Genomic DNA, 13,555 nt, shown 5'->3' with positions numbered 1-13,555 from the left:
TTTTTTTTTTTTTTTTTTTTTTTTTTCCCCCTAGGCAAATGTCAACGTTTTTGGTGACTCCCCCCCAGCTGGGAGAATCAAAATGGAAAATATCATTTTAAATCAGCATTTTGGAATGAAACATTTTTCACTTTGAAATGTCAGTTTAAAACAGAACAATTTATTTTGAAATGCTTCAAAACAAGAAATGCCCTTTTACCACCTCAAATCACCTTGTTTTGACTAAAAATGTCAGCATTTTCTGTTCTGGCACTTCATTATGTGAGTATGTTTCACTGTCTCAGCCTGGTCCAGAGCAGATAGAAATTTAGAAGATGGTTGAAAACTAAAGATTTCTTCTCCCAGCAGCCCGGGTTTGCCTGGTGCCTGGCCGGCATCCCGCGCTGCCCTCGCTGCCTGCGTCAGCCCCGGTGGGTGGGGGCAGCGGGGGCCGGTGCAGTGAAGCTCACCGGGGAGGGGACCGTGGGCGCGAGCCTTGCATGCGGCAGGGGCAGCCCAGGCACCCGCTGCCTGGTCCTGGCAGCGCTCCCGAGCCTCGGCGTCATTGCCACTTGTCTTCGTGGCCTCTCATTAATAAATTATGATACGGCACTGAAGTTTTACGGGGGACACAGTTATTTGCCCTGGACCCGGTTAGAACTCAGCAGGCGATAAACGAGGCCAGGAGGTTGTCACTTCACCTGGCAGATGCCGAGTGGAGACGTTGCTGTCAAAGCTGTTGTTGCTCGTGCTGCTGCCTGCAGAGCCCCAGAGCCGTTTCCACCTGCAGAGCTGCGGCTGATAAATTGTACAGGGAACATATTTAAAGCAGTCGACAGTAAAACACCAAGTCTTTGGGGATTTAAATTTTTCCTTAAGGGCTTCAGATGATGTAAAACTCTGCTCCTTCCCAGCACGTCCTGTGTGGTGGGAGAGGGGGTACCAGCGCGGTGCCAGTGGGCAGCGGTGGCGGTAGATGGCCCCGGTGTGCTGAGGGAGGTTGCTGGGGGACCAGGTGTGTTCAAAGATAGTGGAGGCAGTTTTGTGTCTGTGTGGTTTCGTGAACTTTGTAGATGTGCCGAGAGGAGAAGCAGCCCCAGAACAAGGCATTGCTCTGGGACACTGGGGTGCAGGTCCCAGCGCTGCTGTGGGCTGTGCATGTCTGCCCAGGCATCGGCTGCCCCATTCCTCAGCGCCCCGTGCAGCACCGGCCCTGCCAAGCAGGAGGGTGGCTGGGCCCTGGGGCAGCTTGGTGTGGTCGGTCCGTCTGTCTGTTGGTGAGTGGTTTGCAAAGTGCCCAGCCCATGAGAGTCAAACCTTGGGCGTCACTGCAAGGGACCTCAGTGATGCGAGGGCGATGACAGAGCGTAACCTCACACGGAAAAGGCGATACCTGGAATGACTCACTGCTGATTTACTCTGGCTCTTCCCACACACCCTGGGTCTGTATGTAGTATTTGTGATCTGCATTAATAACATACTCTAATGGGCCTGATTTTTGCACTCTCAGCAGTAAAAATCAGGAGCAACTCCTCTGAAGTGGATGGAGGCACACTGGTGTTAAAGGGGGTGAGCAGGGTTATGGGCTGAGTTCCCAGAGAGGTTTTGGTGCGTGCGATGGGCAGGTGTGTGCTCCTGTGCACGAGAGCGTGTGTGCTGATGTGGGGCCAGCTGAGCCCCGGGGTGTCCCCAGCCGCTCCCGGGGGACTCAGCGGTTCGCACCCCCCAGGTACCGTACAGCAGGTATCGCTACCCATATTTCTCTTTCTCCTTTCAGATGCACTGATGTGTGCCCCTTGCAAAGACCTGACCTACCCGAGGTTGGCAGATGCAAAGGTGTTAGTGTGAAACCCCAGTAAGAGGTAACTATTGCTCGTCTGTGCTACTGCTGGTGTGGTTTTTCTGTCCTGCTGTGATGGCCCGTGCTGCTGAAGAAGTCTGAGCCCATTGAAGGGCAGTGGGTGAATCCCTGGTGTGTGCCCTGCCTCCCAGGGCCGTGTCCCCGCAGCCAGGCCACCCCGGTCCCTCTGGCCGCGCGTGTTCAGGGGCTGCACCGCTGCATGCAGCAGCGTCGGTGCGTGGGGGCTGCACCTCCCAACCCTCCTCAGCCCCTCTTCCTCTGCACATCTCTTCTTGTTTTTGGTAGAATGAGTGAGAGAGACATACAAAGCCTGAGCAAATGGGTTTTCGTGCTCACTCTCTGCCTTACCACACTGTGGGGAAGACTGACGCTGGCCTCCACCCATCACAGAAGCCATTCAGGTAGGGGAAGCGACATCCTTGCTACATGCGTCATGCTCCTGTGTGATCACCCTAGGCCCCCATGACGCTGGTGGTACCTTGAGGTCTCCCTGGGGAGCCCGGGGTGGGGGTTACATGGGGCTGAGATGTTTGGTGAGGGCCCGTCCCTCATTCCTGGGTGGGAGGACGAGTGCAGGTGGTCTCGGGTCGTGGCGCGCACCGGCTGCAGGAGTGGGCAGGGGGACCAGAGGCTGGCAGCCCAGGGGACCTCAGTGTCCGACCCTGTCACTGGGGTCCGGGTGGTGAGGAGGAGTGTGCTGAAGGCGCGGGGCAGAATCCAGCAAACAGATGCTGAGAGGCACCGACATTTTCTCTCTGGTGCCACTGTGACAGCTGCGGGATTTGCACTTCGAGTGTCCGTGCGTGCAGGAAACTCCCTGGGCTGCTCCTCAGAGACAGGCAGGAACCTGGAGCCATATAGCAGTAAAGCTGTTCTTTGGAGTTGTAACTTGTAAATACTTAATATGGGGCATTTGAAAACTGTTGCTTGGTGAGCCTAGGTTCTAGGAGCTGAAAAGTGAATTTCTTCATGTCTGTAGCAAAATCTGAGACACATCTACGTATTCAGGTTATTACTGAGGTAATTCTTGATCTGTGAGCAGTGAGACATTACTCTTTCCATCTAAGTTGCGATGAGTGTCCCAAACTATGCTTTTTATGCAATGGACGCTCTCCACTTTAGGCTTTCATTAGAAATACAAATTTTCAGCCCTCTGGTTGTAAAGATCATCTTGAAACATGGAACAAGTATAAACTGCTGTAGAACTGAAAGTCTTGCTGCAAAGCGTAGCCTTGGCTTTGGGGTGTTAATTTGTCATTCCCAGCGGTGGCTTCAAGATCCCCCTCTGTTCGTGTATGTTGGAATGCTGTTTTGTGCAATCAATGTGATTTTTGGAGGGGTTACGTGAACCCATGGTTGAAGTTTGTGTCTTGAGAAGAGAAGCAGCTGAGAAGTCACCCTCAGCCCTTCGTGCCCGTCTTGCCTGGCGCAGGAGCCTGATGGGCCGCACTGGAGGGGGGATCTGGGGGTTCTTCTCCTCGGTGAATGGTGGGAGGATGGCGTGGGTGGGTGGGAGGACAGCGGGAGCGGGTGGGAGCTGATGTTACTGGTGTGCTGGCAGAGTTGTGTAGCAGGGTGGCAGAGGCAAGTGCTTGGAGTAGGGAGCAATTCTGGGGCACGTGCTGTCTGCCTCTTGTGCCAGTGTTTGGGGGAAAAAAAAAGGTATTTAAGGGTTAATCTGAAATTGTTCGTGCTCTTGCCTGACCCCACACCCTGTCCTATTTCTGTCATTTTTGCCTGACAGTTAAAGCAGTTCTAATCCTGTAATCCCCATCCTCATTGTTTAAAACCAAAACGTATCTTCCAGAGTGACTCCTTCAACCAGCTAGTCAGCAGTTACCTGCCTTACCCTCTTTCTAACCTGTAGCAGGTGCATGAGAAGATTAAAACTCCTCAGTTGTTTCTGGAATGACTTTTTGGCACCAGCTCAGGACTCCCCAGGATACGGGCTCGGGCACTGCCTGCAGCCGGGCACTCACCCAACCTGCCCGGTCCCCGGGGCTGGAGAGCCCCACTTCTCCCTGGCAGGAGCGGTTTGCAGGGGAGCTGCTTCTTCGGGCAAGAGTCAGACCTAGCATTAATAAAGCAGCGACTCACCTAGGTTTAAAGTGCAAATGCCCAAGTGTACTCGTGGGGTGTGAATTATATATAAATCTCGCTCCGTACATGAGGAGACAGGCTCATGTATTCATGTGCTCGCAGGCAGAGAGCCGGGGATTTTTTGCGCACACAGACTTATCCACAGTGGACCAAATCTTGCACTTTTTATTCAAGCAAATTCTAACCCACAGCAAAGAGGATATACCAGGAGCAAATACTTAAAAGTTTGACTCTGCTCTGTGTCTGTATTAACATGGTTTCTCTCTGCACGTCCTGGTTTCCCAGCACTGTAAGAATTTTGTGTGGCTGCACTGGCTGCTGCCTCCTCTCCTGGGCTGGATTTCCACAGGCTCAAACCAGGAATTCTTAGCCTGCTTGCTGAGTTCATGGCCTTTATTTTCCTGTTGTCTGCCCTGTGCTTTTCCTTCATTTGGGACAGTTTTCGCTAAAGGTTATGTTTGAAACGCACTTTCATAAGGTTGCATTCTCAGTTGCAATGACATTTTTGTCCTAGGAAGCCCGCAGTTACATTTCTGGAGGTGGGAATGGGGATAGCTGTGTCGCTGATGCCTGCCTGCAACGCCCACAGTCAGAGATGCTGGTGGATTGTGTGCATAAAAGGAGAGAGACATCCAGAGCTTTCAGCCGTTTAGAGCATTGCGTTTATTCACAGTTAAAACCAGGTGTGGCACCTAAAAATGAGCAGTAGCAGAGGAAGATCTTTAATTGTGACAATGTGGGCACAAGGTTTCAGAGCCCCCAAACTCATGAATTTCTTGAACAGAGAGCCCGCGTGCAGACCCTCTGTTAGCTGTCCAGGGAAACACCGCACTGTAGACATCTGGCTGCAGAAATAAGATCTAATCACTTGTGCTCACCCAGCACGTGGGGAACGCTAATGTGTCCAAGCAGAGTGGTGCTTCCTGGGGTATGTGGTTGGATTTAAATAGCCACGTGAATCGAGTGCAGAGATTAAGTCATTTGGAAATGGAATAGGAGACTCCTCGGTGAAGAATGATTCACCAACAATTTAATCCCCCATATAACGTGGTGAGCTCTATGTGATGAACAAGGCTTGCTTGTCTGGATACAGCTCCCGCAAAGGTGGCCCCAGCATCTTCAGATAAACCCCTCTAATGCTGATAATCAAAGTGACATCTTTTCCTTCATTCACATTCACCGCTCAACCTGGAGCAGAAGTAAAGGCATTTAGTCAGCTGGGATTTGCTTTCAGGAAATGAGGTTCTTTGAGTGAACGGAGAGCACTGATTTCTGATTATCTTGTAAGAGAGATTTACTGGTCAGTGCGTCGCTGCTCAGAGTGAAGACAGCAGCTCTGTGGCGTTTATTTGTGAGATGCTTCTGCAGGATTCCCTCTCGCTTGGGGAAGCGTTGGTTTCTCCGTCATGTGCAGCCTTTATATCAAGATGGAATATTTTCCTAAGCCACCTTCTCTAGATGAGGCAGAAGCTGCTCCGGGTGTGTGGGAAGCACCGCTCAGCACCGCAGAGGAAGGCAGGTTGTGTGTCGGGAGCTGTATCCTCTAGCCGCAGGGTGCCCATACAGGTTCATCTGTCACACAATGGCAGAACACTTTCAGCTGTTCTTGACGCAGTTCAGGCATTTGTTTTTCTGCTTGCAAGTGTGAAGTGATGGGATTTGCACAAGCAGTTCGTGGGTGTGCACACACTTGCACATGCAGCGAAGGGAAACAGAGCGTGATGTGGAGTCTTGAGGTGACAAGGCAGTAGAAAATCCCAACTAACATGCAGTGATAATGAGCAATAAAAACAAGCCTGCTTCTCTCCAAAACCCTCTTAAATAATACAAGTGTCTAAGGCAGTAGTGATTTTAAGACTTTAATTATTTAGTGAATGTTAGTAGTAGTATTGTTGCAGGACACAGAGTACAGATCGCTCACGCCACCGGCTGCCCACGAGCCGCTCGTTCCCCGGTGCCCCCGGGGCTGTGCTGCCCTCTGAGCAGAGCCCTCTGAGCCCACGGCTCCACTCCTCGCCGGGAACTGGACCTCTGTCTCCCTCCCGGGTTCCGCCTGGTCTCTGCTGTGCTGCTCAGCCCTCCTCAGGATACCTGGACCCATTTAACGGTATTTCAGTGCTCAGGAGGAAGGGGTTTTGACACAGAGGGTTTGGGCATTGCCTGGCAGTTACATGCGTTCAACTTCTCTTCATTTTACAACTCCCCACCAGCAAGCAGAGTGGTATTTTACACTGAACATGTGGAGCAGTGCCCACGCCTCCCAATGACACACAAAATGTGTCATTTCAGGTTATGCCATAAAAAAACATGTTCTGCCACTCACTTAAAGGTCAGCCAGAGTAGGACAGCATTTTTATTTTATTTTTGCATGCAGGATTCAAAAGCCTTGTGCTCTTACAATGCTTTTATGGTTCCATGAGATAAGACTTTTTTTATATTTTTTTTAAAAAAAGGGTTCCAGTGGGGAAATACCAGTTAAATGGGAGGGAGAAGCATGCCAGAAGCTCTGGAACTTATCTCGGGCTCTCTGGGGCTTTCTTGCTCTCGGTGTTAAACACAGCATCCATCTGATTTGCATTTTCAGTCCTATCTGGTTCGAAGTTTCCTGCTGCTCAGCAAAAGGAGAAGCATCTGCAGGGAGCTCCAGAGGAGCCCATCGCTCTCCCTGCGCTTGGGCTCCAGCTCTCTTCTGGCTCTTCCCAGGCGTGTGACATAAAAGCCTGAAGTGGCAGGGAGCCGCTCAGCAGCAGCCAGGCAGCCCCTCGGCACTGCTCTCCTGTCGGCACCCCTTGGCATGGGGCTGCTCATCACTTCTACAACAAGGAAACAGCAAAGTCTCTTGCTGACATCCTGGGAATCACCGTATCTGATGCTGAGGGATTCGTTTGCATCTGGTTACAACCCCCCAAACTCCTGAGCTCTCTCGGATGCCGGGGTCTGTGGCACTCGCGTCTGGTGTGGTCCGTGCTGCCTGCTGTCGAGGGGCAGGGAAGCGGGTGAATCTGTTTGGTGTGTAGGGAGCTGAGATGCTTTACATCATGTGGGGTGGCTCTTGCCCTGCTCCCTGTGGGGCCGTCTCTCCTGCCTAAATGCAGCCTGCAGCTCTGCTGCGAGCAGTCACTTAGGGAGGGGATGCACCGTGCCCTGCTGCTGTGCCTCCCGCTGGGGCTGGTGCCTGGAGGGCTCTGCACTGGAGAGAAGTGCCTGGGGCAAGTTTCCAGTGTAATTGTGTCCCAGGGCAGGATATCAGAAGACCTTTAGGCAGATGAAAATATTTCACGGCCCGAGAGAGGGCCTGGTCCCGGGGGTGGGTGCTGCTCCCTCAGCTCTGCCATCAGCAGAGCCCTTGCTGCAGGGCTGCGCGTGCCCCCAGGGGTGCTGTGGGACTGGTGCCAGGAGGCTGCCTGACCTCCGTGGTGCATCCGTTTGTCTTTGAGCTGTTCATGGTTTCAATCCTCGAGCAGAAGCAGGTGGGTGAGCTGGGACCAGCCTGGCTGCGGGTGATGGGGTATCTGCCCCTGCACATGGTGCTCCTTGTAGGCAGCTCTTCCCGGGGCAGAGGCAGCTGCTCCTGGCACTGCAGTTTGCTGCCTGACCCCGCTAGCAGCAGCTGCCTGGGCTCTGACTGGCTCAAAGGAAAGCTGTATGCCTTTTGAGGGAAAACAAAGGCTTTCTGAACCTTTCTTTTCTGAGGCTCGCAGCCGCCCCCCGTGGAGCACAACGGCAGAACTGCACCCCTGGTACAGCTCAGCTAATCACAGCCCCAGGCTGGGTCCGGCAGGGCTGGAGCACAAAGCACCATCTTATCAGCGAGAGCATCTCTAGTCTGCCATGGGTTTGAGACCATCTCTCGTTTGCCGTGGGTTTTGCCTTCCCTGGGTGGCCTGCCTGGAGGGCTGGGGGCAAGGTGCGAGCTGGAGATGGACTGTGTCCGTCTGTCCTGGTGTGAGCGCCTTCCTTGTGTCTGCACACCCGCAGTCTGCCGGGACGGCTGGGGTTCCTTGATGTGACTGGCAGGGACATGGCGGGTGCCCACGGGCTCCTGCCGGGGCAGGATGGGCTCTGAGGCTGCGGGTCTGGCACCGCGCTGCCACCGTGCTTGGCCAGCTGCAGTAAGCCAGAGGAGAGGCGAATTTTTCTTTATCTCCATGCTGCACCTTTTTGAGCAAATTAAAAGGGCTTTGGCATGTTAGCAGACTCTTATTGCATGGCTGTAATGAGCGATTTCTCAGTTCTGTCTGGCTCTCCGTCGGCTGAACCTTTTTAAATTAGCTGAAAATGAAAAGCCGGAGAGCAGAAGTGAGAGGGAGCAGCAGGGTCGTCTGGCCCTTCCTCCTGGGAAGAGCTCTGCTAATGAAGCTTTGCGGGGAGGCTTTTATAAAAATGAGTCAAAACCATAACTACGCGCGAGCGCTGAAGTTGGAGGGTATAAAATCCCCTGTTGGGGGGGGCTGTGTTGGGGTGTGCAGGATGGGTGAGTGACTTCTCTGGTCCTGGACCAGAGCATGGTGGAAATGTGGGTTCATAACCCAAACCAAGGACCTCTACTTATTCCTCAGATTATTTGAAAAATCCCATTAACCATAAAAACAGGGCAAAACAGTCACACTTGTTCTGTAATGAGTTGCTTTCCTTCTCACTTTCATCAAAGTCTACTATTTCTGCATGCAAAAAGAATGGAAATTATCATTAAAGCTGAATTATGATGGCATTTAAAAAGGAGCATAAAATTTATGGCCAGAGATGCTATTACAAAATACTTCCAGGATAGGTAATTGTGTAATTATCATGGGCAGAAATGAAAGTGATGGTTCATTAAAAGAAAATGACCATGAAATAACAATAAATAAAGTCAAATTAAAGCTGTGGTAATTGCATGGCCCGTCCTGTCCATGTGCTGGCGGGTGCAGGGCACAGGGCTGTGTGGCTCCCCAACAGGGCAGGCTGCGAGGGATGAGCAGTGTTGTCACTGCCCACGTTCACGTTAGGACATGGCCTTACTGCAGAGCAGTGAGTGTCTCTCTGCGCTGGCCCGAGGCTGGTGGCATCGCTGGAGAGCGAGTCCTGGGGCACCTCCTCACGTCCTGCCCTTTCATCTCCTGGTCAGTGCTCGGACGCAGTGGGAACAGGAGAGGGGCAAGGACTGCTTTGGCTGGAAGCTGGCACGGCTGTGCCTGGCCAGCACAAGCCAGGAGGTTGCACTTGGATCAGCATTTCCCAGCAGGGATGTGAAAATGCGGCTGCAAAGCAGAGGGATTTCCCCCGGTGCCTGGGGAGAGATCCCATTTTCCTGACCTTTCATTTAAGAAGGTGAAGTGGCTGCTTTCCAAACACTGCTGGAAGGCAGGCGGTGTTTGCTGGGGAGCGTGGGTATGTGGCTGCCTCTCCCCGGGGACCCACAGGAGTGCTTGCCGTGACGCAGGTCAGCTGCCCCCGGTCCCCTTTGTGTGCCAGTTCTGGCAGAGCTGGGCAGGGGACACCAGCACAAACCTGCGGCGTGAACTCCCTGGGCCAGCCGCCTCGCTTCGTGGGGTTGGGGGTGGATGGGGCCCTGGGACCCTCAGCAGGACCCTCCTGGCAGCTGGAAGCAGAGCTGGGAGCTGAGGCTGGATGGATGGATGGCATGGGCAGGTCCACAACTGTAGGTCAGTGACAGGCAGAGCCACACATGCTGGGAAAGGGCTGAGCGTGGGCTTGTGCTCATGGGTACTGCCAGCAGCAGGACACCACGCTGCTCCCCGCAGCCTTTGCATGTCCTGCTTGCACCCTTTACCGAGCCTTTCCTCCGGTGGCTGCTGAGGGCTCCCATGGGGCTCCTGCCCGCATCCTGGGGTATGGAAGGGGCCGAGCGCGTGCTGCTGAGCTGAGGACACAGAGCAGCCAGGTCTGACGGTGTGATGCGTGCTCATCTGCATGCATTTTGGGATGGCGCACTGCAGAAACGCAGTTTCCCCATCCTCCCTGCAGCCCTGGCTCCTTCTCGCTGTGGAAATAAAAGCCTGTTCCCGGTGACCCAGGGGATGTCTCGGTGCGCGGCTCTGCGCTCGCTCCTCCAGTGCTCATTAAACAGGACCTGCAGGGATCACCCGCTCTCAGGTCATGGGAATGAAGTCTACCCAGCCCTGTTTGACTAATTTGTATTGGGCTTGTGTGGGCCATTACCCAGTGAAAGTAATTGATTTGCGATGCTAACTAGCTTCTAAACCTGGATCCCAGAGGTGATAAGCCAGCACATTAGTTTTCTTTCTTCCTTAATATTTTAATGGCACTGGGAGGGGGAGCAGCAGAGCAGCCCGGATTTCTGATGAACACCGTGACATTTCTGTGTCACCGCAGGGCAGAGACGCCGTCCTGGTCCTCCCTCCTCCAGCCAGAGGATGGTGCGTGATGGTGAGATGGGAACGTTGGTTTTAGCCGGGGTCAGAGGTAGTGGTACTCTGAAGCCAAAGGCAGCAAGAAGGGGAAGCACTTTGCTTCCCTCTTGTAGCAAAGTGTGCATCTCATTATCAGCTGCAATTAACTAATGTGCTCATTCATTTCAATAAAGCTCTTGGCTTGGCTATGGCAAGAGGCTATTAATTTTGCTGGGTAGGACGTGTGTGAGGGCTGTTAGGAGTAAGAGCTCAGATGCAGGAGGTCTGGAGCAGGACAAGCGCTTCTTATGGGTGGGCTGGGGAGATGCTGGGCTGAGTCGCGTGTATGTCATCAGCAGCCCTGGGGTGATTACTGGAGGCTGGGACAGCGCTGCCCACGCCAGGCTCTCCCAGTGCCTTGGTTGCGGCACATGCTGGCAGCGCTGGCCGGGAGCGGTGAGCAGGAGGTGGCCTGGGGGCTCTGGGGCACAGCCCTGCGTGACAGCGGCTGTTTCTCCTCCCACAGTGCACGTAGAGCCTGGCACATGCGAAGTCATTGCAGCTCATAGGTGCTGCAATAAGAACAAGATCGAGGAGCGCTCCCAGACAGTGAAATGCTCCTGCTTCCCGGGGCAGGTGGCAGGGACAACACGGGCGGCTCCCTCCTGCGTGGATGGTGAGTACTTCGCGGCTGCAAGCTGGGTACCATGAACTCCCTCCGACTGAGTCTTCCCCATCAGTCAGGCTGGTGCGGAGTTTCTGTGTGCCCAGGATTAACAGAGGGGACCTGCCCAGGGGCTCCTGCAGCGGAGCAGAGGGGGAGAGGGAGTGGGAGCATTTTGGGGGCACTCTCCATTGGCGTGGCTGCGTTCCCCTACCCCATGCAGCCCCAGGCTGTGTGCTATGGGTGGGTTATGGTGCTCTAGCGGTTCAAGCTCTTCCAGCGTGCCGCTGTGCTGGGGCCAGGCGCCGCAGCATTGATCCCTGCATGTCTGCTCACTGCGCTGCTGCAGCCAGGGGCAGGGACGTGACTCCAGCCATGCAGCACCATCACCTGCGAGGAGCACTAGGCAAAGCTCCAGCCATGTATATTTTATTGAATGGCATCACGTGGCGTCACTGAAAAGCCGGCGGAAGCAGCTGCAGCTTCTGCCAGCGTGGTATTGATTCGCTTGACAGCCAGTGTCCTGTGAGTGCGGTTGTGTGCAACATCAAGAAATGCCAGGATGAATTGTCAGGGAAGGTTTTTGATGTTCCAAACAGCTCGTGTGTGTCGTCTTTCCCAAAGATAGGGGAGCCCTCTCTGGTTACCCACGTTGGAGGCATCAATTACAAGAGCCTAACAGAGTCCAGTAGTGGTAGACGGTCCCTTTGCCTGCAGTAGGTTCGTGAACAACTCTGTTCTCCCTGCTCCTGTTGAGAGTGAAGACAGGGCTGTTGTTAGGCCTTTTACCTGGGGTAGGGAGAGAAAGCAGGGTGCTTCAGAGGCAGGTGGAGCACTTGGGTCAAATGAGGCCTGGCAGCCGACGAGCGGCTCCTTGGCAGGGTCGTGGGCTGTGCTGAAGAGAGGGGCTGCACCTCCTGCCCTGCCCTCCTGCACCTCCCGAAGGCAGGCAGGGCTGGCACCCTGTCCCCCATGCGCTGCCAGACCAGGGCAGCCTCCCCCAGCTGCCGCTGTGCCAGCTCCTCCGTGCCCAGTGCCGCAGCCCGGCCACTGACGCCCTCGTCTCCCCCAGCCTCCATCGTGCTGCAGAAGTGGTGGTGCCAGATGGAGCCGTGCCTCGATGGGGAGGAGTGCAAGGTACTGCCCGACCTCTCAGGCTGGAGCTGCAGTAGCGGCAACAAAGTGAAGACGACCAAGGTATGTCCCCTGGCAGGGTGCTGAGGGGGGAAGCCTCGCTGGCCTGTCCCCAGCCTGGGGCAAGCAAAGGCCAGGAAAGCATCCCCGGAGAGTTCGCAGGGGAAGGGGAGAGCCTCGGCTTTTCCAGGGCACGTGCCATTTGTTACGGATGCACCGAAGCAGAGCCAGAGGGTCTGGGCTGTGCTGTTGTCACCGGTGCTGGAGGGGCCGGCGGGGGTAGCGCAAACCCCGAGTGGGTCCCACGGCTTTGCTGATCGATAACTCCTGCGGGGAGGCTCGGTGAGGAGGGCGTTGCGTGGCTCAGACCACGAGCAGACGTGCTGGGGACGTTTCCATACCAGCCCAGGGCTGCTGGGCCCTCCTGGCTGCTCCCCAGCATCTCCCTGCTGCTCTAGGGCAGCAGGTTGCTCGTCCCAGCTGAGTGGCACAGCCCTGAATCCGTCACCGCTCCCCCGTCTGAGGCAATCATCTGTGACAGAGCACTACATGATTATTATTTTCATGGCTTGCTGAATGCCCCAAAGAACAAGGTATAATTAAAATTTTATCAAACTCATTAGTAATTACATATATGCCATGGTTAATCAGTTGCATAATTTTGTAATCATTGTTCATACTGTTGAGTGTAATTATTCCTTATGCTTTAGTTTTTCTCACCCCACATCCCCTGCCATAAAATTATCGTATTAAGCAATGTTGGGATTTTTTTCATTATTGCTATTATTTTTGTGCACAGAAAGCACTTTCATGCTCAAGTATTTTTATGGATGTCCAAGAAGGTTCCTCTGGCCCTAGGCATCCATCACTGATCAGTAACTGCAGCACTACATTTAGTTCATTGTCTTTTTCCCATCTTAATATTGTTTGTTTATTTTTTCCCCCAGCTGCTAACTTAGCCCAAAGCCTCGGCTCTGGCTTTGCTGTCCTGGGCTCTTGCTGGAGACCATTCCTGTCTGCAGGACCCCAGGGCTTCTGCTCTCCTCCCTCATCCAACAGCCCTGACCACCATGACCATCCTCCTAGCACCCCTTTTGGGTCCCTTGCCCTCCCCTAAGGAGGCAGCATTTTGGAAATGTAGACCTATGTTTTCAAAAGGATTTTGGGTGCCCTGTTAGGAACTGCGCTGAGGGGGCTGGATTTGCCCCTCCTGGTCCCCTCTGCAGACAGACCAACAGTGGAAGCTGTAGCCAGAGCATGGGGTTCACAAACAATCCATAAGCTGAAATTTGGAACGACCACCCCATTAAATGAATACAAAGAGCAAATCATACTTGCATCTCCTGAGGCTGTTCGCTGGCAATTTGCAGATGGGGTAATCAGCTGGGTGCGTTGGGTAACTTGCCCGCTGCAAACAGGTTCACCGTTTCCATTAGCAGGCACCTGCCCCACTCTCCTCCTCTG

General features: G+C 53.9%; 1 protein-coding gene across 1 annotated transcript; it reads left to right on the top strand.

The window, feature by feature from the left end:
- The first annotated feature begins 2,066 nt into the window (after positions 1-2,066).
- FAM19A3 (family with sequence similarity 19 member A3, C-C motif chemokine like) lies at positions 2,067-13,341 on the top strand. The gene is made up of 4 exons (XM_009272885.2): positions 2,067-2,241; positions 10,820-10,969; positions 12,030-12,154; positions 13,318-13,341. Exons 1-4 carry the CDS (start codon positions 2,127-2,129, stop codon positions 13,339-13,341), a joined length of 414 nt encoding a protein of 137 aa, XP_009271160.1. The 5' UTR covers positions 2,067-2,126.
- The last annotated feature ends 214 nt before the right edge of the window (positions 13,342-13,555 follow it).

This window comes from Aptenodytes forsteri, unplaced genomic scaffold (assembly GCF_000699145.1).
Source record: "Aptenodytes forsteri isolate BGI_AS27 unplaced genomic scaffold, ASM69914v1 Scaffold142, whole genome shotgun sequence".
Classification (NCBI taxonomy): Eukaryota; Metazoa; Chordata; class Aves; order Sphenisciformes; family Spheniscidae; genus Aptenodytes; species Aptenodytes forsteri.
This window is presented reverse-complemented; position numbering and strand designations above follow the sequence as displayed.

Excerpts from the sequence above, each read along its gene's own strand:
- FAM19A3 (XM_009272885.2), top strand. The coding sequence starts at position 2,127 with ATGAGTGAGAGAGACATACAAAGCCTGAGCAAATGGGTTTTCGTGCTC. Across the intron at positions 2,242-10,819 it reads CCATCACAGAAGCCATTCAG|TGCACGTAGAGCCTGGCACA; the intron begins GTAGGGGAAGCG and ends CTCCTCCCACAG. Across the intron at positions 12,155-13,317 it reads ACAAAGTGAAGACGACCAAG|ACAGACCAACAGTGGAAGCT; the intron begins GTATGTCCCCTG and ends TCCCCTCTGCAG.